General features: G+C 36.6%; 1 protein-coding gene across 1 annotated transcript in view; it reads right to left on the bottom strand.

Moving 5' to 3' along the window:
* Nucleotides 1–4016: 4016 nt before the first annotated feature.
* The window catches only part of LOC103136206 (ryanodine receptor 3), a 130986-nt gene continuing 107422 nt past the window's right edge, over nucleotides 4017–27580 (bottom strand). Inside the window, exons 96-126 of the mRNA XM_016670049.1 lie at nucleotides 25657–25769; nucleotides 23585–23681; nucleotides 20861–20970; nucleotides 20546–20597; nucleotides 20420–20470; nucleotides 20238–20337; nucleotides 20078–20157; nucleotides 19929–20005; nucleotides 19360–19433; nucleotides 18306–18323; nucleotides 17656–17736; nucleotides 16888–16976; nucleotides 16682–16810; nucleotides 16498–16602; nucleotides 15368–15449; nucleotides 12704–14016; nucleotides 11559–11617; nucleotides 11246–11420; nucleotides 10636–10722; nucleotides 10349–10543; nucleotides 9796–9926; nucleotides 9671–9713; nucleotides 9413–9540; nucleotides 9242–9302; nucleotides 9003–9149; nucleotides 7948–8082; nucleotides 7684–7840; nucleotides 6549–6613; nucleotides 6091–6191; nucleotides 5424–5475; nucleotides 4017–5093 (exon numbers count right to left, since the gene is read on the bottom strand). Of these exons, the coding sequence (XP_016525535.1) occupies nucleotides 4998–5093; nucleotides 5424–5475; nucleotides 6091–6191; nucleotides 6549–6613; nucleotides 7684–7840; nucleotides 7948–8082; nucleotides 9003–9149; nucleotides 9242–9302; nucleotides 9413–9540; nucleotides 9671–9713; nucleotides 9796–9926; nucleotides 10349–10543; nucleotides 10636–10722; nucleotides 11246–11420; nucleotides 11559–11617; nucleotides 12704–14016; nucleotides 15368–15449; nucleotides 16498–16602; nucleotides 16682–16810; nucleotides 16888–16976; nucleotides 17656–17736; nucleotides 18306–18323; nucleotides 19360–19433; nucleotides 19929–20005; nucleotides 20078–20157; nucleotides 20238–20337; nucleotides 20420–20470; nucleotides 20546–20597; nucleotides 20861–20970; nucleotides 23585–23681; nucleotides 25657–25769 (4203 nt within the window). The 3' untranslated portion in view covers nucleotides 4017–4997. The remainder of the gene's footprint in view (nucleotides 5094–5423; nucleotides 5476–6090; nucleotides 6192–6548; nucleotides 6614–7683; nucleotides 7841–7947; nucleotides 8083–9002; nucleotides 9150–9241; nucleotides 9303–9412; nucleotides 9541–9670; nucleotides 9714–9795; nucleotides 9927–10348; nucleotides 10544–10635; nucleotides 10723–11245; nucleotides 11421–11558; nucleotides 11618–12703; nucleotides 14017–15367; nucleotides 15450–16497; nucleotides 16603–16681; nucleotides 16811–16887; nucleotides 16977–17655; nucleotides 17737–18305; nucleotides 18324–19359; nucleotides 19434–19928; nucleotides 20006–20077; nucleotides 20158–20237; nucleotides 20338–20419; nucleotides 20471–20545; nucleotides 20598–20860; nucleotides 20971–23584; nucleotides 23682–25656; nucleotides 25770–27580) is intronic.

The raw sequence follows: 27580 nt of genomic DNA, 5'->3' as shown, positions 1-27580 counted from the left end.
TATGATTTTCTGCTGAAAGCTAATGAAAACAAATTAAATTTTAATTTGTTTTTATGTGATGCTGTTTTCAAGTTAATAAATGAATGGTTTATTATAAATAAAATTAGACTGATTGCTTTGCAAACAAAAAAAATATAATAATACAAATTCTTTATTTTTCTTCTTTGTCATGACTTGAGGGTGATGCAGTTTAATCACAAACTGTACACCAATGATCTAAGAGCAACAAGAAAATTGGCACAGAAAGACCTAGAAATTGGTTTAGCTACTATGGGGTGTTGTTTGTTGTGCAGTATTGTATGAGAAGCACCTGAGAAGAAACACAATGAGACTGTGCTGGATGTGGCGTCTCTTCACCAGTTGGCGGTTTGTCTGCAGGTGGGCCGCTGGAGGTGACAGCACAGACTGTAACTCAAGCTGCTCACTTTTACCCTCCCAAACAATCTGTCACTCCACAACAGCCACGCACAATGCAAGGGCCCACGCTGACATGCCAGATACAACTTTCGCCCATTTTACATCAGCTGTTGGTATCATGGGAGTCACACAAAGAGGGGGGCGGGGGGGAGGAGCTTCAGAAAGAAGAGAGCAAATGGTGTCCCCTGATTAGCCCAAAAATGTTGGGCTAATAGGTCTTTTAGGTGTTTATGCAAAATTGTTCATGAGTTAATCATATTTAATTCAGAATTTCACAGTTGTGTTCTTTTAAATTGGGCCTTTTTTTTTCTTTTTTTTTTTTTAGATGACTTTTCCCGTAAGTGAAATCAGTTGAAAAATGTGTTTTATTTCTCCTCAGATTAATTTTGTCTGATATTAAAATCAAACATTTGGAGCAACAACAAAAAAGAAAAAAGCAAAAAAAAAAAAAGTAATTTGTAAATATGGATAAATTGCTTCTGTGCAGAGATATACCATTTCCTTGGCAGAACAATTGCTGGAGCTGATCCTCTGTAGCACATTCTAGATTAAGAATGGAATGGACATTAGAGTTGCATGGACTGAGCTCAAAGGTACAAATAATGTAAAAACTCTTGTTCTAATGTTCTTCTAATACTTATTTAAATAAACGAATATGACTATATGAAAGTTTTCTCTTCATTGCATTCATGTAAGAGTGTAGAGACACTGTTTGACGCATTGCACAGTTTTTAAAGGATAGATTGTTCACTCTGAGGATGAGGTGGATGTGATAACGATTGTTTTCATACCTTTTTTTTTTACAGGGATAACTTTGTGTTTCAATGGCAGCAACCAAATAAAATCAAAGAGCAATGTTGTCTTTTCCATTCTATACAAGAAAATCTGACTTTCTATACTTTGATACAGTTATTATGTAACTGTATTATGTAATATATTTGCTGTTGTTTCTTTCCACAGAGCTGCATACCTTACAAATTGCTTTTAAAATTGATGCGATCCAATGTCGTGTTACTTGACGCTTAAAGGGTCGTTGGGTCATTTCTTTTTCTGTTTTCTATTTTAGCCACGAAAATAAACTCTTTCATGCTGATATTTAACAGACAACTCTAAGTGTTGACAATTTCCTCGGCTCACTGTACGCAGGAAAAAATTAACAGCATGTGGATGTGGAGAATTGTTATAAATAAACAACAAGAGACCTAAATTAACAATAAAACTTAATTAGTCGCAATAAATATTTGCACATCCTCAAAACTTCATTATAATTTAGCCATCTGTGTATTGAATGAACATGATCCAGGCCTGTTTATTTTGTTAATAAGATGATGTTGCTACGATACTCAACTTGATAAAACATGGGACGTTAAACCAAGAACGTCCCATGTTCTTGCTTCCTGTGCAAGGCACAAATCAGCAAAGTGTTCTAAACTGAAAATTGTTCCAAGCACATATTATAATTCCTGTGGTTATTGAACAGTTTAATTGCAGCTATTTCCTGTTTAGACAGGAAACAGCTGTCTAAACAGCTATTTTTCCTGTTTAGACAGAAAATAGCTGTCTAAACAGCTATTTCCTGTTTAGACAGGAAATAGCTGCAATAAATACTCAATTCTCTTTGCTTATAGATATTTTCCTGACAGCATCATTGCTTAACATGCTGCACTCAAAGCAGGAGATGTTAAAAATAAATGTATCATAGACAGATACATTTTTAATATTCTTATTAATGAATGTGACTTTTTAAGCGCCAAGGTTTGAAATCATGTCATCGGAGGATAACGGCAACGGGTCCCGTTCGGATTTAGTGTAAAATATTCCACGGGACCATCCGAATCTTGGCAAAAGCTGCTACTTCCAGAGGGGATCTCAGCAGCAGGCTGCAGCACTATGTGGTGCCTGAGGTGTGGTGACATGATGTGGGCTGACAGGTGGCACTGTGGGTAATAGGGCTAAAACTCCCATCATGCAGCCTGCTGAGACCCATTCCTATCACTTTGGCTGGCCAAATGTGCTCACCTACTCAGCCGCTTCTCGCTCATTACCGCATTGTGATTAAAAGCTGCGGCAAAGTCACAACTGGGATGTAGCTTTGAGGTGTGGTGTGACTGAAATTAACTGAGAAGTAAAGCTTAAAGCTGTGTGCACACAGTCGGCAGATTATAGCAACAGACCGTGTTGCATACAGTAACTGTCTTTCAGCAGGTCAATCACCATTTAAATGCACTCATGGTAAAATAGGTTTAGTCGAGGCAAATCCTTAAACAACCTTGCTATGCTGTCGTTATGTGTTGCTATTATCTGCCATCTTAACAGAATGATGTAAAAGTTCAGTCACATCATGTCTTATAACATCCCCACAATTTCCTTGCATGTGATTGGATATTTAACATTTCATAATGATTTCCATGATTGCATTTCCAATGGTTAGAATTAGTTTTTGAATTAAATTGCAATTAAATCCATATGCGATCAAAAAAGTGATTCATCCACAAACTTTGTTCACAGACTAATGTTTTCAACACTGTATGTTTGTTAATTATGATTTTCTGCTAATGAAAACAAATTCAATTTAAGTTTGTTTTTCTGTGATGTTGTTTTCAAGTTAATAAGTGAACGTTATAAATAAAATGACATTGATTGCTTTGCAAAAATAAAAGAGATAATACAATTTCTTTATTTTTCTTCGTTTGAATTAGTTTTTTGAATTAAATTGCAATTAAATCCATATGTGATCGCCGCAATAGAATGTATGTTTCTTTTGTCCGCCAAACAAAACATCTGACACCAATTCAGATCAAGAGATTTCACATAAAGAGTAACCAGCACTGGGTCTAGCTGTGCTATGGACTGTATCATTATGCAAAGCAGGCCTTTTGAAGACGTTTCTGACCTATCTACATGCAGAAGTCAACAACACGGTGATGCTCTGCCTCCAACAGCAAAATTCAGATTAGGGTAACTGTTAGGTACACAATAATTTTGCTCATCATTTGAAAACAATGATTTTCCTAATATATATACCCCCAAATGTATTTTTGTTATATATACATATATACAACCTTTTGCACAATGGCAGCATGAAAGACAACATGGGAATCAGTTTTAGATCTTCATTGATTAACTATTGCGCTTTTCAGTATTTTTTTTTTTTTGGTGGTTTATAATTCGTCTTTAATAGGTAGTTTATAGATTTGAATTAGTGGGTACTTGGTTGGGTATCTATGGGTGAACTGATAATAAATTTGAGGTTAATGACATATTTTTTCAACAGAAGTCTTTGGTATTCTGTTGATGTTACATTCACTCTAAATCCTGAGGTGCATACTGAGATGTTCTCATACTTCCTTTGGTGCAATATCTCAAGCAAAGGAAGTAAACATCCATCAGAGAGATCTTAAAAAGCTATGGACTGATTTATTCATGAGCATCAATCTATTTTCAACTAACCTAATGTAGTTATATTACTAAGAAGAAACAAAAATTACATCCAGCAGAATGGACAGACATCAGATCCTGCTTTTGTGCCTTGGCACATCTTGCAGCTTTATGTTTGAAAAGCAGTTCCACAACCGGAAAGACGTACACAAACATTATTAGTTCTTCAACAATTTATTTCTTTTCCATCAAAAGAAATGCACAGATCAGCAAAGCTATTACATACAAATCGCCATACAATAGCAGTTCATTATTTTATTTTATTTTTTTTTTTGTTGACGTTGAGGGGTGATCGGTTTATTCCATTTGTTGTTTTTACACTGTATCTCGAACATTTGAAGTTATGCTGCATTCAGCAACAAAATAGAAAATACCAACGTTGTTTTTTTTTGTTTTTCTTCTTCCACGTTCAACCACAAACTACGTACTGTATCTGGTCAGTTAACAGAATATCGCTCCAGTAAGACTATTGTATTACATACAATATGGAAAAAAAAACAAAAAAACATTTTGCATAGCTTCATTGTAATGTAGATACAGTACTGTAAGGCACTTCATAAAGAACTTTAGGCATTTATTTTACCTTTTGCCACTTCTCTCCAGAAACGTCACTTTAATATGCAATGTTACAACATCTGAATAAAACTTTTCTGTAGTCACATTTTTGCCCACTAAGTATTATCTTCTACACTTCTCTGCTTTTCTTTTGGCATTAAGTCTCAGGTTCGACATTCATACATTGTGCATAATATTGACTGAAACATTGTCTGATAACCCCACACACCCACTATTTTTTCCAAAACACTATAAATAAATACATAAGTAAATAAATATAAAAAAAAAAAAATTGTGCAATAACTTGGGGTTATGTTGTTGAAAAGGCAACACACGTCAATAACAAATCCCGAATCTAAAACAGATCAAATAAGTCTGAACAAGTCAGAATCCTGTTTTTTTTTTTGTTTCTGTACCAACAGTGGCGATCAACATGACCTCCACTCATCTCTTGTTTTTAATAAAAACATTTCTTTAAGCTTCTTGCCAAACATTTTCAAAGCAATGCTGGGTTGACTGTGTGTGTGTGTGTGTGTGTGTGTGTGTGTTGTATCTGTCTGAATAGAGAAGAGGAAAACGCATCTTCTCTATCCCAGCTGGTCTTCGTACTGCTTCCGGAAGCAATCTCCAGCTGGGAAGAAATCCCAGCAGCGCTCCTGATACATCTTCCACACATAGGACTCCTGGGCACCAAGCAGAGACAGTCTTATGAGATTAAAAAAGCCAACTTAAATTAAGGAACTTGAACTCCTCACACAACATTTTTGCATATCAGAGGGAGCAATTCTCTGATTCAGGATCATTTTCTTAACCAATAGAAATTGCTCTTCTCTGCATATTCTCAGCACTTGAAATGTGTTTAAAATCGTTTTAGTTTAACTAGTTTGGTGCACCTCAAACCTAAGTAGCTAACAACTGGTTTTTGCATCTTTATAATCAAACAAGATCGGACAGATGGCTGAAGGATCTTATAATGATACCCTTCGGCTTTGTGCATAGAGAAGATACTCTACCTGACCAGTGTGCTCTGTTTCATCCTTATTGATGAGGTACATCAGAAAAAACCTTAAAAGACAAAGACATCACCGTCAGTTCGTAACATTCTGCGCACAGACAAGAGAGAGAGAAAATGAGATGTGCAGATTCAAATTTGTTACATGATGCCACGTTATTTTTGGACAATCAATGTCTGAGGCGAGAGTCTAAACAAAGCAACAAAACCCTGCCTCCATCCCCGAATCACCTGCTGCTTTCAAAATCAGGTGTAAATGGCAACGAGCCACCAGATCTCTGTGGGCGTCACAGCACGCCGGTTCATAATGAATACTGCATGAGAGCGCACTATGGCAAACTTATTTTCCAATAAAGTTCATAGCATTAAATAGTAATGAAGCGAGATAATGAGGTCGTCTCGGATCCACTGGCTAGCTGACTGTGAGAGCAAATGGACTGAGACTTTCTGTTGTTAGTGGTGTTATGCAGAAGCCATGGCCAAAGCAGGGAGTTCAGAGGAAGCACACCGGGGGGGGGAGGGGCATCTCCTGGATCGAGTTATCTGGATCGTTTCGCCCCACGTACTGTGCCAATGCGCTAAATCTACCAGTCAAATAGTTAAAGATCAAAAGCAACACATGATGAGGAAAAATGGACGTACTAATTACCGTGAAGATTTGTACTTACAGGTAGTTGGCCAAATTGTGCTCTTGCAGGGTGTGAGTCTCGAAGCCATGAGGCGTTGTGTCAAAGTAGTCGTTACCAATGCCGCAAATGAAACATTTAGTCTGAGGGCAGAAGATAAAAACGTGTTTATAGGATTTATTCTACGTTGCTTCACTAGCATTGTTGTGTTTGATAAGTGTGATAGAAGGTATTCTTCCCCAGGTCAGCACCTGATTCATGTTTTATGTAAATACTAAGGCTGAGAAAATTACTCTGAAGAAGGCATGCTAAGTTGTATGTAGTGTGAGAAAAGCATGCAATTTTACTTTGCCTCCATCATACATTTTGTCTAAGATTACCCCATTATGTATGTAATATTTAAATGTATGGATTGACAGAGACAAAACATACACTATTCACAAAAAAAATCCTGAAATTGGGTCAAAATCCCCATTAAATGATGTAAAACATTTTCTTACCTCCATGTCTTCTTTGACTTGCTCCTGCTGATCTCTCAGCTCTCCAAAGGCGTCAATAATCAAACCTACATCCACAAACAGATGTTATGGGCATAAATAAGCATCATCCTGAACACAAACAGTGTTCTGCAGATGCACTTTTGAACTATTTTTCCTTCTTTCATGTTGCAGCTGCAAAAGTCACTCTTTTGAGGGGAGTTTATGAGATGCACTGCAACTGTATTCACACTGCCTGAGTCAATACTTTGTAAAATCTCCTTTCACTTTGTGCTACTATCAACTTTGCAAATAATCTTTCCTTATTATTTTTGGAGAATACCACAAGCTCAGTCAGACTGTATGGAGCAATCTGACAGCAAATTACAAGTTTTTAGGTCTGGACTTTGACTGGGCCATTAAAAAACTTTTATATGATTTGGTAAAAACTAATGATCTTTAAAGAGGGGGAGCTTGGATCTTGACTTTGACCAATAGGAGGAAAGCTGAATCTATATCCCCACCTATCAGACTCCCCCTCTCCTCATCTTCCCCCTTTTCCAATTTAAAGTCTCATAAAATGTCAGAAGGAAAAGCAAAAGAGAACATGACGAAAATAAAAGAAATCTTAAAAAAACAACAAAAACAAAAGCAGACAAAAGATAGAAACAGAAGGGAATAAAAATATAAGAAAATAAATCAATACATGCTAAAAAAGTAAGAGTAAATAATAACTAAATATATAAATATACAATATGAAAAATTTGAAAAAAATAAGGAAACTAATAAAATTTAAATTTTAAATTTCATTTTTAATTTAAAAATGATAAACATATTAGTTTGCGTCTAACATGTGAAAGTTCTAAACTGTCAAACAAGTTTAGAATTTTTTTTTTCATGAAATATTTAGCAAATTAATTACTTTATCAAGCTATCTATTCATTTCTACATGTATTAACAGTTTTGTACCACTTGTCTTTCGTGTATCACAGAACCCTCTCCGGCTATAAAGTGACAAAATCTAAAAGAGTTGATCGGGAAGTGAGGAGTACGTAATACAAAATATCAGACAGCATCTTTGAGCCAAATGAAACAGATCGTTTTATCCTTTCCTAAAAACATTTATAGTAAAAACTGTGTGTACACTTGACAAACCTACCTTGAATGATAGCCAGCAGGATAACAATGACAAAGAAGAAGAACGTAATGTCAAAAAGGATGCGGTAGAGTTCATACGGGTCGCCCGCCGGGTCCTCGATTTCGTCCCCGATGCCGCCTCCTGCTCTCACCCCAACGTACATGTGGAACAGATAGCACTACGACAACAAAAATGGAGAATTGTTTTAAGTGTGAGAACGAGACACAAGTTAAGTTGGAGAGAAAAAAACAACAACAAAACAATTAAATGGCGTTTTCCGTTCACCGTCATCATGTCATCACACTTCATGTCTGGCTCATCGTCATCCGCGCTCTTGTTGTAGAACTTCCTGAAGAAGTTAAAGGCCACCACAGTGTAGAGATAGACCACGACTGCCAGCAAGCCCACTGTCAACACAAGCTGCAGAGGAAAATGGGGAACAGTCATTACCATCTGCCACTGTACTGTTATTACATGTTTTGGTTTGAAACGTAATCAGCACAGCAGAGGCAGGTTTGACAATCACCACTCGTTCTCTTTAACAAGGAGAACAGTGGGATCTCTGTAGAGAGGAGCAGGTGAGATCAAAAGAGCTGCAGCATTTATTTGCTAGTCATAAATCAAATTTAAAACATTTAATTTTACATTTAGCATAAGGCTCTGTCCAGACTTGGCCCAAACACTCATCTGCATGTCAGCTTAAAAGTTAAAATCAAGGAAGCTGCAAAAAATTAAACTTGGACTACAAACATGATTGATGGATCTACCCACAGGCCAATGACTTTGAAAAGTCTCAGTAATTCCTAAAGGTCTCAAACATTTTAGATGTTCTCTCACCTCTGAGACTATGATGAAATTAAAGTTTGATTTATGCCTCTGGTTATTTTATAGTTGTGGTTCAGAATGCGAGAAAATTTCAATGAGAAAACTAAATTCTTTATCAGCCTTACTGCATATTACCCTGCATAACCTATAAGTTGTTTTTAAAAGCAAAAAAAACAAAAAAACTGCACATACAGGTCAGGCAGTATTCAAGCCTGGTTTTAGTTGAACCAAAAAAATGCACTAGTTAAAATGTGTTTAACTAGTGTACTCAGTTTTAACTGCATATGTAACTGCAGTGATATAGTGAAAGTTGGTTTATAGTTTAAAGTACTTCAATTAAAAATTCTACTTACTTCTCTTGACTTACAAAGCAACAATTAAAGACTGTGATCTTCTTTTGCCGATTGTAGCTCGTAGGCTAAATCTATTGTGTGCCTCACACAAACCTTACCCTCAATCCTTAACTCAGCACTGACCCCTGTTGTCTAGAAGAAAACTTGCCTCCATCTTCTTACCTGTTTGCCATTATGAGTGACGGAGGACAGGATTGTGCGGAGGGTCTTGAAACCCATGGCGATGTCCAGCAGATGGGCAGCGAAGAAAAAGTTGTTGTAGTGGCCCAGAATGGACATGGTTGTGTACCAAACTAGATACAGGAATGACTATTGCAGACACAAAATGATCAGAATCAATAACTGAGTGACACAAAAAGGAAAATCCCAAAATATGATTGTCACTTTTCATGTCGACTCACGTTGTCCGTAAACACCACTCCCATTTTCCAGACGTGGTATTTTGTATCGATTGAGCTCAGCCTGGAAAAGGAAAGAAGCTGATATTAATCATTCATATTTTCTGTTTGCCCTCCTTTTTTTTTTCATATACAGTTCCAGTCCCGTAGCTATTTATTGCTCCAATCTCACACCATGACACTAGCGATGCCTCCTTGGCAACCGTCTCCTCTGTGGGGTTGAAATCCAGAGCACTCTTGTCCAACCCCAGCAGCTCTGCTATCCTCTCTGCTCCGTACAGGTCTCCATACTTTTTAATCACCTGCAAACAGCAGTCACAAAAATAAACAAGCGAGTGAGAAGACGAGCAGGGAGGCTCCTCTTTTGCTTTTACTTTAGAGCTCGTGTGGATTACAGATTTAACCAAGAAAACAAATATTTAAACAACTTACTTTGCGTTTGACGAATTTATCCCAGTAGTTGTTGGGAAAGGAGCTGATAAAAGCCACAAAAGCACACATAAAAATTAAACCACTGTTACAGCTAAGAGAGAAATAACTCTCTGAGACAAACTCACAGGGTGTTGATGACCAGCCTGTCCCACTGTCCTTTAATGTCGTCATCAGACGGCTGCTCGGTAATATAGAGGCCTGCAAACTCCAGCTTCCTAGCTATTTCCTTTTCTCGTTTGAACACAACCAGAGGCACCTTGTGAAGAAAAACACGTTTTTAGGTTCAAGTTTTAAACACTAACATCCCACAATTTTTTTTAGAGAAACAGAGATTATAAATACTAAATTGAATTTCATGTTCAAGAAGTCAAAATCTAAATAAGTCTTTGGAAAAATACAATGAAAAATCTAAGATTAAATTTGAATAGCAATACGATTCCTGAGTGGGTTTTTTTAACAGCTTTATTTAATCGAGGCAGAGAAAAGCTATTTTATGAAGTTTTCAAGATGGTTCCCACTCAAGAAAGAAAAAATCTACCTATCTAATAAAGCTACCACCACGATGCAGAATGTTTACATATAACCATTATATAGTTTTGTCCAGGTAGTGCTAAAGTTCAAGGGAATGAATAGTTTTGCAATGGACAGCTTACATAATGACATTTTTTGTCAATATACCTTCAAATAGTAATATCCCACCACACACAGGAAAGATATGATGGTATGTAGTATTGCCAGACAACGAAGTGTCGGTGCCATGTAACCGGTGCTTTCCTGCAGGACAAAGTACTCGAGGGCTCCTTCATCCTCCTCCTCTCCTTCTCTGCCTCTCCGGTTCCAGGGGTCTTCATCTTCAGAGTAATCACCGGTCACCTAAAAGAGCATTTTATTAACATGTAAAAAAAAGAAGCAAACAAGGTCAAATCCTCAATCGTAATATCAGAATGATCTAAAAACAAATGTACCTTGTAGAAGAGAAGTATGAAGTTGATTGCAAAGGCAACAAAAAGTGCCAAGAAGCGCAAGTTGTAGAAATTTCTAGCCAGGTAGTTCTATAAAGAAATTATGAGAATAATGTCTGCATGAGTTATATATGCAACTTATTCAATTACAGTTTTCTTTAGAGTTCTGGTGCTTCATTTAAAAAAAAAAAGAAATTAACTAAGAATTCATTTGTTGTAAGCAATACATTTTCATGTTGATATGTGATCAGGTTTTTATGTAAAGTCTAAACTTAATGCTGCAGGCTAAATGCTGTAGCTTGACAGCTGCTCAGAAACATCACAGGTGAGCTTTTTAAATACCAAGACCAAAAAAAAAGACATTCGGTGGTTGAAGTCTGCAAAAAAGGCAAAGCATTTGTCTGTATTTTATAGTCCAAATTTGTCTTATCCTGTTGTCATGACAACTGCCTCCAAAGCAATGTGTGGGTGTGCTTGGTTATTCACTGTTAAACCTGATGGACAGTGAGTAATTCCTTGTTAGTCAGTCTCAACCATAACAGATTTTAAGATGCTTTGGCCAAGCGAAAGGATTTGATTTGGTGTTGAGAGTAATCATAGGTAAACTTCTGACCAGCATTTTAGTCTGGTAGATTTCTAAGCCAGCCAGAAAGCTGGCCATAAAGGCCTCTGGTGGTTCTTTCCTCAGGCCGAGCCTCTTCTTTGGGGCTCTTCTCTCCTCTATCGAATGCTGTGGTGGAGCTTCGTCCTTGGCCTTGTCATGGTCCTTTTTCTCACCATCCTCTGAACTGCAAACATAAATTCCATTAGTGACAGAAAGTGTGAAGTATGTGAGGAAAAAAAGTGTTTGAAGAATAAGAGTGAACGCAGAAGTGTTTCTATGCACACAAGTACAAAGTTTGTACTTTATGAAAAACTACACTCACTCTCCCTTCTCTGAGTCTGATTTGTAGTCTCCAGTTGAAGCCTTCTTCTTTGCAGCCATCTGCTCAAAAATTGCATGTTCAACATTTATTTTCAAGTCAAAATTACTGAAGCACAAAAGAAATTATGACACAACACACAAGACAGTTATGGCTCACAGTTAATCTAGTTTGCTTTTGCTTTGCACAAACATGCATGTCCCGAGAACTTTATATTTTGTCAGACTGCAACCGCAAATGTCATTATTAGTGATGTGAATGTTTTCTATTGGGATACGTGACAGATATGTATAATTGTGAAATGCCTTACAAGTAAAAGTCTGGAAAGCATAGTCTGTATATGTAAGCAACCAGCCCGAGTTAATATTTAAGCAGAACTTCTTTTCTGCCATTACATTGCTTTTCAACACATGAATATGTCCATATGTCTGACTGCTGTATTCCTTGGTCTTTCTGATGTTCACCAATGTTTCCAACAAACCAACATGGCAGTGTTGTTCAGACTTTTTTTTCCACATGGTCCAAAATTGTTTAAGGATCTGTAAATTATTATACAACATAAATGTAAAAAAGAAGTATATATATCCCATATTTTTAGGGTCATGTATCGACTGATTTTTATTTTCTTGGCCCCATTAACAGTCTATTATTAACAACAGGAACATGATTTATATGTTCCTGTTTGATATGTTTAAAAATGAACTAAATGCAAATTTGGGTGTACCCAGATCTGGTTTTGAGTAAAAGTTGCTTGATATATGTGGTTCTATTTCTAATGAAATAACAGAAAATAAAGAAAAAACATAATTATTGAAAATGAATACTTTTGGTTTACGTATTTTGAAAATGTCATTTTGTCAGTAAAGTTTAACTCTAATCTACATTTGCTGATTTTGCTAGTAGCTCAAATATAAACCATTATGTCTTTAATTAGGTGTAATAATAATAACAAAATAACAATAGCTAATAACTTTAAAATTTTCAGAAAACAAGAGGCTTAATGATATTGCAAAAAAAAATTAAAAATGAATATTTTTTGAACAAATTAGGTTCAACTTTGTGTTACTTTATCACATAATATTCCATTAATAGACATTGATGTTGTAACATGATTACATTTGAAGAAGTTGAAAGGTATTATTACTGACCTGTGCCTTCTTCTGCCTGACAGCGCTGGCTATTGATGGAGCATCTCCCACCACCACCTCCGATACGTCCCCTAAGCCTGGCTCAGTTCCATGCTTGCCCTCCCTCCTTGGCTGTATGTTGAGCAGCTCCGCCATCAGGTCAGTCTCCGCTGCATCGCCCTGAGCCATCTGACCCATCTCCTCCAAAGCTGAGGCATCATTGGCCTCCATTTTTTCTGTTTCCAGGACATCTCCATGAATCCCAAACTGAGTGGGGTCAGGCATGTTTCCCAAAATATCCGTCACCTTCATATTCTTAGCCCCTTCGACCAGGCCACCCCCAAACATAGTGGTCCACAAGATGTGGAAGAAACCCCAAACCAGGCTGTAGATAAAGTGGAAAAGACCAGTGATGATCATCCAGAAAAAAGAGAAGAAGCCCTTCACCATCTCCCTCACACTCATCTTCCTGAATCTCCGATATTGCCGCCTCATGCTCTTCAGAGTGAGCAGTTGTCGGAAGTGACACAGGTTCTTTCTCATTGAGATGCAGGCGATTGTGAAAGCTGAGGAAGACTCCATCATGACGTTCTCCTCTTCCTTCTCGTCCTGGTTCTCCACTACATTTTGGCTCTCGTCCTCATCTTCGTCAGAACGCTCAACAGGATCCGGCTCTGAGATCTGAGAAGCCAGCTGCATTTCAAAGATGGTGTCCTCACAGAAGTTGACAAACAGCTCCATCTTCTCACTCTCGCCGCCCTCATTGACCACATCGAATATGAACTGCCGCTTCGACTCTTTCACCTGAGGCTTTTCCCACTGCGTGCGACTTGACTCGCTGATCTCAAAGTAGACCCTCTCGATGCGTTTGGCTCCACCCATGATCTCAATACGACCCAAGAAAGGCTCAAAGTAGCTCAGGACGCTTTCAGCCAGGTTAAGAAACGTAGAGAGACGAGCATCATGGGGCATATGCTCCGAAAGATTGGTGAGTAACACGGCCACATTGAAGCCGATGTCCTTTGCTGGTTCGTGAAATCTCTCCACAAATTGTTTGTAACTGAACATGTCGTTCTCATCAGCCTCAGCGCAGGAGAGAAGAAACTCAATTTCAGACTGAGAGTACTGCTTCTGGTTCTCCATGGACTTTTGAAAGTCCTTCTTAGAAATGACGCCTTTACTCTCTGAGTCGTATTCCCTAAAACTGTCTGATGTCGTCAAGTCCTTCAACTTGAGGAACATGTCAAAAAATTTCAGAATCATCTCCACGTTACTTGAAGACTCCACCAAGGTGTCAACCATCTGTTTGCCAATAGTTCCATTCACAACGTTACCTGTTAAGCAACAAGGTGATTGAATAAGGGTTGATTAGGAATTACATTGATGGGAAAAAGGTGTAGTGCTGAACTTTTTTTTTTTTTTGCATTTTGTTATGTTTCAAACACTAACTTCAATTTATTTTAATTAGGATTTTTTTTTTTTTTGCAATAAACCAACAAAGCACTGGAAAATGTCACATGGTTTTAAAAATTATTTACAAATAAGTTTCTGAAAATGTGACAACCATTTTGTATTCAGTGTGTCTAATTGGACTTTGTAAAACCACCTTTTGATGGAATTACAGCACAATGTTTTTTGGGGAAATGTCTCCACTAGTAATATAGATCAAGGTCAACAGGATTAAAGGCCATCTGTACGTTCTGCCACAGATTCATTTGGATTTAGGTCTGGACTTTGACTTGCCCACTCTAAGATACAAGCCTGCTTTGTTATAAAGCGTTAATCTGTAGCTCTGCGTTTATTTTGTAAGGTACTGCCCTGATGGAAATATCTATTTTTAAAGAAGCTCTGTCAATCTCTCATTCAACCTTGACCAACTTCCCTCTCTGCTGAAGAAAAGCATCCTCCACATCATGTTGATACCACCACATTCTAATGATTTGTTTATGGTACTGTAACTTTTTTGTATGATTTTTCACATGAAGCTAAAAAAAAAAAAAAGTAGATGAGACCTTTGGGTCTCATCTGTCCAAAGTACATTCCCAAACACGCTTGGTCTGACCCCTGCAAGGCTTTATTTAGCACTTCTTTCTTCAAGTAAAGTCATTCTCTTTGGCACTCTTCCATAACATCCAGATTCATAAAGTGCACAATTAATAGATGTTCTGTCCAGAATTTCTCCCATTTGAATTCTCTGCATCTTCCCTAAAGTAACAATGTTTTTGTAGGAAGGCAAAAGTGCCAACTATTTTCAGATCCAAAGCTTGGAATATTGTTTTATAGCTTAAATCTTTCATTATGCCTGACTTCTATATCCCTTGCTCTTTATTATACCATTTGCTAAATCTAAATTACATGCAGAGGGATTTATTGACAAGCAACATTTGAATGTCATTGTCTGCACTGTATTTCGTAGGGGTATCAGAGGTAAGGGGGTGCAATTTCATTGCGAGTCACTCTTAATTTTTATTTATTCAAAGACTTTGAAGACCTTGGCTCATTTTACCCCTCCATTTGCTTTGATTTGGCCTATCCTGTGACAATCACAACAAAATACATTGACTGGGTCTTTAACTTGGCATTATGTTAAAAAACAGTGCAAGTTGCATGAATACTTTCTGTAAAATTCAGAGGATCTAACAGTTGGTTATATACATTTCTATTTCAATCATGAAGTAAACGTACCTTCTAGAAGAGAAAGCATCATGACGATCATGTCCTGCTGCAGGTCCAGGAGCTCCTTCAGTAATTCAATCTGACTGGAGTCCTGTTGCGAGAAGGGAAAAAATATCACTCAGACAACTGATGGCCTTCCTGTAGGGATTGCTCTGCACTACTTAATAACCCTGAGCTGAGTCTCAAGTGATCAAGGCTGCGTCGGATTCTGCTGGGGGCCAGACGGTCCCTCAACTCGACATCCATCGATCATCACCAGGGTTGATGTTATTTCACCGTCCAGGAGCAGATGGCTGGGCCACTCTGACTCATTTAGGGTCTCTCTGGATCTTGTATTAACCACGCCATAAATCCAAACCTAACTTTGCTGGGTTGAATTAAACCCCCCCGCACCTGTGCTCTGCAACATCTACTGTCACACCTAAATCCTTAGAGATGATAAGATAAGGTTATAAATCTTATAACTAAATTGGCTGACGTGATTGTATTGCAGTAACACGCTGGTGTTATCATTGAGACTGGAGGGACCTCTAGTGGTGTCTCAGAAAACATTGATGCTGTTCAGGTTTTTTAATTTTAACTGCACAAGTGGTTCCATATAAACAATTATTTGGGCATTTATATTCTGACTTTGACCGAAAATGTACTTTTATATCCACATTACCTCCTATGATATTTATTTAAAGCCAAAATTCTAAACAATTTATGGATTTACAGACAAAAATATGTACAACAGAAAATGCAGTTCAGCTGACAAGTTCATTAGCAAATATTTGACTATACTTTCAACCTTTAGAGAATTTCAAAGCTGACTTCCTATTGCAAGCTGATTCCTCAACAATGTGGCCAAGTCTTTACATGCATATCATTTGTAAAAAACATTGAAATATAATAAGAAAATCATTTTCACTTTAACTGAAAGATGCATACAAGATGTATTGTCTCAACTTTCACCCTGCAAGTATCATCTGTAAAATGGTTAGACATTGTTGTAAATATTATGCCAAACTTTTTAGCATAACAGTCTAAGAAGTGGTTGCAAAGCTCACAAATGAAAACAATAGGAACACTTCTATCAAATAACTACTTCCTCACTTCTGACAAGTTCGAGTTTATTTCTGCTGACATACATCAAATACCTGGGATAATTTCATCTGCATGTTGGCAAAGACATGCAAGAAGCCCACAACTGCATCCCACAGCCTGCTGTGAGCCAGACTCTGCTGATTACCGATGCATGGACCCTGGAGGACAAACAATATGGTTCATAGGATGAAAAGAGTGACATGGATAACTGTGGAGCAGTGTGCGGCGTTGCAATACCTGTATATACTCTGTCAAAGAGTTGAAGACCTGTTTGGCAACTGACAGTGCTTTAGAAAAGTTCCTCTGGCCAGCTTCATCAATGACATCCTTACCAGAATAATACCAGTAGAAATCACTGATGGATTCCTAAAAGAGGAACTAATAAGTTAATTGTTGTCTTTTATAGAGGAAAGGCAGGAGGTCTGCATGCTACAGTGGGCTACCTGGAGTCTAAGCAGGTAGTCAACTGTGCTGATGATGATATTGACTGTGGTGGTATTCCCCGTTTGGGTCCTCAGGAAATTTTGAAAATCTAAAACGCACATGACAGACAATTAAGCATAAAGTATGACTTAAATTACTTCCTCAGCCTTCTTCACATTTTGTCACATCCATCTGCTCAGCAACTCTGATCTGCTTCTCAGGCCTATCAGACGAAAAGGAATGTTTGAGGGAAAGAAACTGCAAACATCAAGTTTTTTTGGCTCTTGTTTTCCATACATACATAAAGAAAATAGAGTGAACAGCTAATGTTGTAGACTTCCTGTCCACGGATTCTTACACCTGAGCTGCATCTCTGCAGCTCTTTCAGCATTACAATTCTCACATTGCTCTGAGATATTCAGAAGTTGGGATTTTGCTTTATTCCCTAACTTATTTTAAATTTTTCTACAACTTTATTCTGTCTGCTGTGTTCACTGGACTGCTTTATGTTTATTCACTCTGGCAAACCTCAGAGAAAGGAGGGTTAAAAAAAAAAGAATGGAGGCCAAACATTTCAAATTTTTATATAAAAAAAATGGAAAACCATTTATAAATTTCCTACCGCTTCATGTATTCACTACTTTGTGTTAGTACATTTGAAAAAAGTTCAAGGCGTCAGAATATCTTTTCTAGCAGAAGGACTTTATTTACACCAAATCTGTACTCTCAAATTTTACTGGGCTCCATCAAACATTATCTGAAATTCTGACATTTAAAAGCCAACCTACCATTGTTATGACCCTCACAGAGAAGTTGCAGAAACCTAAAGAGATCCTTAGTGAACTCATCATTTTGCAGAACCTTGGAACCTGAGAACAAGCATAAAATATATATTTTTTAGTTTAAATATTGATCAGTGCTTTTATATCTATGCAGGCATACAAGCTTTCTTAATGTTTGCCTCCTTATAAAGCTGCTTCCTTGTTGACAAACAACCTTAAATCTTGTGCACTATTCTGTTGAGAGCACACATACAAGGTCAAGTGCATCAATCCAAAAATTAAAAAAAATACAGGAAGAGAGCTGAGCTTTGTTGTTCACACAAACAAAGCTTTGGTAGATTTAACTCATAATTCACGCTGGTTAGTATTATAAAAAAATTTAATAAATAAATAAAGGTCCCACAGGAAAAAAGCAAGCACTGATTTCCTAAACTAAAACATTTCAAACAGTCTTAGGGGTCTAACTGGAGAGTAAAGGAGCATGCATTAGTTTACTCAGTCCAGGGTTCAAATATTGACAATGCATCGCATTCATAAAAAAAGAAAGAAGAGGAGACAGGAACCGGGAGGAAACAAGGAAAGGAAGAAAAAGGGAGCTAGAGCAGTCAAGATGTCAGCACAGCATACAATGAGTAGAATCTAAACCATGTATTTACCCCGCTCACTCACGTTGACTGGGATCGATGACATTAAAACATGATCAGAAGGAAACAAACAAACAAAACAAAGGCAGACATAAGCAAAGGAGAAGACATTGAAATTTAATCAGAATAGGTAGGAACAGGGGAAACAATGATGGGACTATAGATATAGATATATATATTTAATTTACATACACTGATTGGCAACACTGACATACAGCAACAATTATTGCAGTCTTACAGGAAGCACAGGTTGCTCACCGGGCAGGGGTTTAGACGAAAAACAGTAACCATCACTTATGCCTGATCTTATGAGGTGAAAATGAGCTGGGTTATGTATGATTAAAAAAAGTCATCATACTGTATGCAACCCATCAGTTTAATAGAAACATTATATGTAAATGTGTTTGTGACATTTTTTGGGACTCAGACAGGACTTTGACATACAGTAGCACAGGTTTGTCTGCGGGATGACATGACAACACGAAACAAGAAACACACATGACATGGAGATGGATTTGAGGAATAACAAACCAAAGAGCAAATGTTCTTGCAAGCTAACCCTATCTCTTTTTTGTTTTGTTTTGTTTTGCAGTCATCTTTGAAGCCATTATGGTCAAAAGCTCATCATGTGAAAATAAGGGGTAGTTTACGAGGTGATAACGCCACCAGCTGGGCAAAAGCAGATTGAGCCAGAAATCTGTTCACATACAGCATCAGTAAATGGTTAAGCGCCTCATCTGCTGCTCCAATAACACCCACAGATTTTATTATCTGGATTTAATTTTCATTTTAATGAAGATACTGATCTATTAGGAGACGGTTTGCGTATGAAAAGAGCAAATGAACTACTGGATTTTTATTACTGAGGGTCTAGCGTCTCATCACTGACAAATATCAATTTACAGTAAATCTTTCTTCAAATTTTTAAACTGACTTTAATGAACTTTTTTACAACACTTTCAGTCAACTAAATATCCCCCAGAGCAGGCAGGATCAGTCAGAAGCAATGTTGAAGAAGAGCTAGGATTGCAAAGAAGATTTTACCACGTTTATCATCCTTACTCACTTGATCCCTCTTCAGTAACCATCCCCAGGCCTTCGGCTTTGTTTTGCCTTTCAAAGGCATTCAAATCCAGGACACTAAGAAATGATGCAGAATGAACTTTAAAACACAGAATCTCATTTGTCTGCGTTTTTCAACTTATACAGCAAATTCTACAAAGTTGGGGAAAGAAATCTGCTGTTGAAACGTGCAAAAGTCAAAAGCTCTGAGACTCATTTATCGGGTCCCAAAAGCAAAATATTCTATAGTGAAATATTTGAGTTGCCATTTTGAATACCTCAAGAAATTGAACAATTATTCCAAATATTTAAGATTAGCATCATCCTTTTGAAAAAGACATATATTCATGTCATAATATAAAATGTTTATTTTTCCAAATCATTAAATGACATAAATCTAATTCCATGCTTTTCCATGCTGTGGAGGAAACCTTATATTTATTATTGACTGCTGTTGCTATGAGAAGCCAATTTTCTACCCCAGTTCTATGTCAAACATGGTGTAACATGGTGTAACTCAGTCAAAAAATATATATATATATATTTTACATTGAACGATTGTATTGTCATTACCTGCATGACATCATCAATCCAGACAGACTTTTGAAAAACCCCACGTCTCTTTTCTCCTTGAGATAATCCAGCATTTTCTGTATAATAAATGCCAGATTATTCAGATAAGCTGAAGTTGGTAAATGGTCAACAAGAGAATCGATGCATACCTGCTGGACCAGGATGTTTCCACCGTTGAGAATGGAGATGCCCAGTTTGAGGGTGAAAGTCACCGTGGCACCAAGTCGACCTGAGATGATGCAGAATGGATGATAAATTGACCAAATATGGCCGCTGCAGGACAGCACACAGGTGTGTGATTTTTACTACCTTTGCTGGCACTAATCATTTGAAGAACCATCTCTGCTGCTCCTCGGTCGTGCAGTCGGGCTTGCTGATACAGCATCTTCTGTTTCTCCATTTCCTTTTCCTATTAGAAATCAAGATGTTTGTAAAAAGTATTCACAAAATTAATAATAATTAAAAAAAAGAAACCCTAAAGGTAACAGTACCTCAAATGTTTTCTCTTTTCCTTCTTCTTCCTCTTCGCCTTCAGCACAACTCTGAAATGGAAAGCAACAATTTTAAATGCACCATTTCCAAAGAAGCATACAAAAACAGTGTAGGAAATGCTGTACCTTTGCCATCATATCTGCATATGCAATATACAAGGGATCCTCTTCCAACGAACTAATGAAACAAAAATGCATTTCTAGTTAGACTTTGCACATCTGACACTTACATCCTAACTATAAATAATCATTTTCAGCCACTTGTTCCAACAACATTAATGAGGTCTCCCTACTTTATACAAAAATGGGCAATTCACACTTAACACCCACGTTATCAGTTGTGAAGAGGTCCAAAGCAATTATGCATCACAGATGGAGCAGCTTGTGCCATTGCCAGGTGGCCAGGTGTGTGTGTGTGTGTGTGTGTGACTGTGAATTTACCTGCATTCAGTCAGAGCGTTGTGGCTGAAATGAAGGATGAGCTGGTGTAAAGGGTCCGGTTGCTTTCGGACCTCCTCCTCTTCCTCTTCTTCCACTTTAGGCTGTGTTTTCTGCGCAAAAAGAACAAATCAGAATTGTAACCCAAAGTGATACCTCGCATTCTGAACAGCCAACAAATTGTTGGGTGCATTTATTTTATTCCACGTCTCAAGAGAATATCAGATAACATGCGCCATACAGACCACATGCTTAATGATGACAGGCATATTTTATACACTCAATCTGGCATTCAAATGCACTCAGAGATGGCGTTGTCAAATGCGGATGGAGTTAAGCATGACTCTCTTATTACAGATATTTATGTGATCTAATAACACAAATATCGGTAACACTTTATTTGAAAGGGGGTGAATAAGACTGTCATGACACTGTCATAAACACTGTCATGACAGGTGATGTTCACCTGTCATGACAGTGTTTATGACAGTGTCATAAACACTGTCATAAACACTGTCATGACAGGGTTTATGACAGTGTCATAAACACTGTCATAAACACTGTCATGACAGGTGATGTTCACCTGTCATGAACATCAATAAGTCTTCATGAATATTTATGACTGTTGTCATAAAGTGTCATTCGGTAAATCATGACACTTTTAGTACAAAGTTGACATTATTCAAAATGTCTTCGTTATGACAAGTTGTCATTAACCTAGATAAAATTGACTCTGTTAGCATAGCATTTGACACTGCATTAACACTAAATTACATCTTTATAATTGTTCCTACTTGTTTCACTTTACTTGAGGTAAAAGTTAATATTAATGATACTTAATGATATCTTCATAACTGTTGCTACTTGTTTCACTTTACTTAATGACACTGTAATAACACTTATTGACATATTCATAACTGGTGCTATTTGTTCCACTTTAGTTGATATATAAAAAAAAATTAATAAGTCTGCTATTAAATCATTTGACAGTGTAATAAAGCTTAATGAAATCTATTGCTTGTCCTACTTGTTTTGCTTTATTTCAGGGAGTGGAAATATTAATTATTGTTTTGTTAAATCTTTTGCTAGTGTAATAATTAAATCATTATGACTACTATTATGACAAATTTATGTCAGATCATGATTTCTTGGTTAATGACAAGTTGTCATTAACCTAGATAAAATTGACTCTGTTAGCATAGCATTTGACACTGCATTAACACTAAATTACATCTTTATAATTGTTGCTACTTGTTTCACTTTACTTGAGGTAAAAGTTAATATTAATGATACTTAATGACATCTTCATAACTGTTGCTATTTGTTTCACTTTACTTAATGACACTGTAATAACACTTAATGACATATTCATAACTGGTGCTATTTGGTCCACTTTAGTTGATGCAAAAAAAAAAAAAAAAGTTAAGTCTGTTATTAAATCATTTGATAGTGTAATAAAGCTTAATGAAATCTATTGCATGTCCTACTTGTTTGGCTTTATTTCAGGGAGTGGAAATATTAATTATTGTTTTGTTAAATCTTCTGCTAGTGTAATAATTAAATCATTATGACTAGTATTATGACAAATTTATGTGAGATCATGATTTCTTGGTTAATGACAAGTTGTCATAAAGACAATTTTGTCTAGGTTAATGTCAAGTTGTCATAACAGATATTTTCAATGATGTCAACTTTGTATTAAAAGTGTCATAATTTACCGAATGACACTTTATGACAACAGTCATAAATATTCATGAAGACTTATTGATGTTCATGACAGGTATTATGTCATGTTTATGACAGTGTCATGACAGTCTTATTCACCCCCTTTCAAATAAAGTGTTACCCAAATATCCAATGAGTTCACACACTGAAACCAGGCATGGGCTTATTACTGTAATCAAGGTTTTAAAAAGTTTTAAAAGAGATAAAGGCTTCTGTGATAGGATTTCCACAATTTAAAGTCACTTTAATGTTATGTCAGAGATAAGTGCTGAAATGACCTTGAGCTAAAACACTGTAAATCAAGCTATGAGCTGATAGCTTGACTAATTAATCAGCTAATATCGGCTTGCTGTAGTCGTGAAGTGTGATCTTATAAAGGGCAGAAAAAATGAGACAGCAGTATTAAGTATCTGAAACTTAATGTTTTAGATACTTAAGTTCTGAAACATTATTTTTTTTTTTACCTTAATTTTTCTCTTTTCTTTGGTTATTTATCTTGGTTTCTAAAACAAATGATTTTTTTTTTACATTATTTAGTTTTTTAAGATTATTTAGTTTTAAAAGTAGAGATGCTTTCATCTTATTGCAGAGAAGATGTGTGCGATTGTGATTTTATACATGCATGTGTGTGAAGCTACAAAAACTTCAACTGAAGTGTCTATTTTTGAGCTTCTACACTAAATAGATGAAGTCTGGGAGTAAAGAAAACAAAAACTTGAGAAGGACAAACTTAATAAATTAAACCGGTAAGTTGAAGCATTGTGACAGGATGCTTCCTTACCTGTGTTTAACACAACACATCAAGTCGCCCTGACATCAGCAGAGATGTCATGCTTACCTGAAACACATCTCTGCACTACCTGGGTCACCAGGAGTGACTCAGTTACACAAACTGACAATGGCATGACACTGACAAGACGAAGACTGTCGCATATAAACTATGCACAGCTCATAGGTATGTACATGAGGAGAACTGGGGAGGTGAGAGCCATGACTACTTACTGCGAGGTCCTGCACCAGCTTCTCCTCAAAAGAGTACTCCTCTGTTTCTATCCATATACTTTGATATGCCAGAAGGAAGAGGTTAATAGAGCGATGCCTAGCAAGGGGTAAGAGGACATTAAGCCTGGGTTAGACAGGAAGGAAGAGGCCAAAGGAGGATAGGTTCCTTTAAGAAGGGGTTGATGGTGGTTAGTTTAGGGTTCTGGCACATCCAGCTGGTCTCTTTACATGTACAGTCTGTCGATGAGCATTGCTTTCACCTTTAAGATCTCAGCTCTTGGTTGAAGTACACCTACCCTAGGATTTAGGGAAGTATGTCCAACTAGTCAACCAGGGCAACATTTTTTACAGAGCACATGTATAGGTGACTCTCAAAAATTAGAATGCCATTTAAATTACTTTTCTGCTGTTAAAGTGTGAATTTCCTCGAAGGTACAGCTAATTAAACACACATTCCATTATATTCTTAAAAAAATTAAAAAAGCAATTTATTTCAATAATTTAATATGCATGTTTTCTCCTTCCACTCAACTTTCCATCAATATAAAAAAACAGCTTTTAGCCACTTTAATTACCTTATATGACTTATCCTACTTGTGAAGATATCAATGACGGAAGAGCAGTCGGATATTTTTCTGATGAATTTCTTAGACATAACAATTACTTAAGTAAAATTTTCCATATTCATACCATGCATATTTACACAAACCATCTCAAAGCATTTTATGAGAAAAACAGGTTCAAATTACTTCTAATTTTACAGCAATAAGGAATAAATCAAACTCACAACAATACAATTCAATCAGATTTAATGACACACATAGTCCATTCTGATCTTAAATGCAATAACTGTGTTCACAATGCCAAATGTTACATTTTTGATTCAATCATTGGGGAAAAGAAATACCTTAATTATGATATTCTAATTTGTTGAGATTCACCTTATTAAATAGTTTTCCTCAGGATGATTTTTTGTGACTTTTTTTCAAAAGAAGGAAGTTAGATTGAAAAAAAAAATGTTTCTAAGTGTTAAGAATGGATTCAGGCTGAGCATGTTACTGCAAATGTGTGGACCTGTGGATTAGCCAGAGATAACCTGAGGCAGAAACTGTGCCCAGAGGGAAACAAGCGTAGCCACAAGCCAGAGAGCAGTACTAGGTTAGCACTTTTTTACCGTCAGCACTGAGAGCAGACTGTCATAGTCTGTGTTCTCATGCATTATCCCCAGCCAAATGTGTCGGAAGGAATTCATGAAGTAATTATTATTTTTGTGCCTATGGGGATGAGGAAGAGGTACAACAAAGTCTTGAGATAGGGGACAGAATAAGGACTGAAAAGAGAGACAAAAGAAAAAAAAAAAGATGACATCTGACAAAGCATAAAGTGCTACAGAGAAGCTTCATTTTCACACTTCTCATATAAATATCTACAGGAAAGTAAGAAGCCTCCGCTTTGTGCATAGCATCCAGTAATTATTACCTACTCTGAGTCATATGTTACTGTCAACAATTCTGAATAAATGAGTCATGCTGTCAGAGAGGCGGGCAGGATCTGAGCACATATTGAAGAAGACCACCCTGAGGTATCGTGCTTGTTAATTGTTTTCCTCGAAGCTGTGAGCACTCTGCCTGACGTCCTCTGATTGAGTTAGAGAGCAGCAGGCCATAAAATTACAACTGCTCATTCCTTCCTTCTTACATGTCACAATAGCAGCTGCAGGCTATGTATGTGTATTCTAAATAGAGAGAGGCAAGTCATTAATGCAGGGTCAGGAACCAGGAAGGAGAAACAAAAGAGCTGAACAAACAGCAAAAGTAGACATTACAGTGGGAAAAGAAATCCTGAAGCATTTACTGAACCATTTTTAATGTGTTCAAGGTGCCGAGAGGCTTCCTGCAGAGTTTTGCCATTAGCTCATTAAGGTAAAAAGGTAAAAGTAATTTTATTTATATAGCACATTTTCAGCAACAAGGCAATTCATGGTGCTTACCGTTAAAGAGGATTGGATGGAGACCTTTTAAAAATGAAGGGAACTATGAATGTTTTTAGTTTAACTGTGCACAATGCAGTACCTTGGTAGATTATAAAGGGGGGCCATTCGGAAGCAGGCAACAACTGCACGCTTTCGCTGTTTGGAGAGCAACTTCTGCCACACGCACTTCTTGGATCTCAGTGGCTGCTCCACCTAAGGAGGGTAGATAAGTATTAAAAGTAGTAAGACAGCTTTTTGTGCTGGCTGTGCCAAAAAAAACAACAAATTTAAATGAATTCTACAAATTCTGGTAAAAAAAAAAAAAAAAAGAGTGGATTAAGGTCTTGCCAGAATCATGATGGGATATTTTGGATGACAAGTGAAAGTGTGGTTTCTTGGCAAACTTGTTTAATTTATAACCTAAGTGGGCAACAAAAAATAAATAAATACTTGCGCATCTAATGTGCTTTATCATAATTCCAACTAAGAAAACAACAGTTACAATCATCATTATAAAGTAAATATTAATATGACATTCATATCTATGTTTTTGTGTGTAACTTTCTGACTATAACAACATGGTTTATTTTATAGCAAAGCGATAATAAAGTCCAACCATCTATTCACATGTGTCAAACTCAAGGCCCGCGGGCCACATGTGGACCCCTCCCCCCAACCCCCAGCATTTTATAGGCCCATGATTGATTTAAAATAGGGTTTGAGCACGAATTGACTACAAACTACATCTCCCACAATGCATTCCGATTGTTACCAGCCAACATTACGGCTTCTTGCCACTAGAGAGCAGCAGAGTCACCTCAAGCTGATTATTGATTTTTCCACCGAATAAAACTGAGACATCGACAAGCTAACATCAAAACGTCCAAGAAAAGAAAAATCGATTTACAAGTAAGACTGTGAATGAAGATGTGTGTGAGTTGGTGTCAGGGCGGCAGGTCGCGCTAGATGTTATCTTGACCGACAACATAAAAAAATTAAAAAAAATCGGTCATGTACTATTTTTATCCGTGAAATTACAATCATATTAACATCGACTATTTAGTCGCATTTTATGCGGTTTAGTTAATATTCACCGTGAATCCAGATCCCATCACAAATTAAGCAGATAAATGTATCTACATTTTTCTCCATAGTGACAAAAACCACTGACTGAGGCCCCAATAACTTTTAATAAATTAAATTAAGCGACTTCACTTAAATTAGCATCACTTCACCCGCTGGGGTCTGAACGCAGTTCCTCCTGGTTCCCATCGGCCCTTTTACCAGGATTATTTATTTATTTTTTTATTTGCGTGGTTTCGCTTCTCCGAAACCGACAGATTTTACGTCTGCAGCTCCTCCAGAACACCGCTCTCCTGGGCGTTCAGGACTCTGTAGAACCATTTGTCTCTGCTAATGACATCTTCAATACTTTTTTTGATCCCAGGCTTAGTTTATGGACTGAACAGACAGAAAACAGTTACCATTTTACATTTTGAACTGTTGATTTTATTTTTGAACCATTTTTTTATGGTTCAAAAATAAATTTTTTAATTGTATAGTGTTGATTTTATTTTTGAAACCTTATTTATTGTAAAGTGTTGATTTTATTTTTGAACCATTTTTAATTGTAAAGTGTTGATTTTATTTTTGAAACCTTATTTATTGTCAAGTGTTGATTTTATTTTTGAAACCTTATTTATTGTAAAGTGTTGATTTTATTTTTGAACCATTTTTAATTGTGAAGTGTTGATTTTATTTTTGAAACCTTATTTATTGTAAATGTTGATTTTATTTTTGAAACCTTATTTATTGTAAAGTGTTATTTTATTTTTGAAACCTTATTTATTGTAAAGTGTTGATTTTATATTTGAACCATTTTTAATTGTAAAGTGTTGATTTTATTTTTCAAACCTTATTTATTGTAAAGTGTTGATTTCATTTTTGAAACCTTATTTATTGTAAAGTGTTGATTTTATTTTTGAAACCTTATTTATTATAAAGTGTTGATTTTATTTTTGAAC

Source organism: Poecilia formosa, unplaced genomic scaffold (genome assembly GCF_000485575.1).
Source record: "Poecilia formosa unplaced genomic scaffold, Poecilia_formosa-5.1.2 Scaffold30, whole genome shotgun sequence".
Taxonomy (NCBI): domain Eukaryota; kingdom Metazoa; phylum Chordata; class Actinopteri; order Cyprinodontiformes; family Poeciliidae; genus Poecilia; species Poecilia formosa.
The sequence above is the reverse complement of the archived record's forward strand: the minus strand, read 5'-3'. Positions and strand labels throughout refer to the sequence as shown.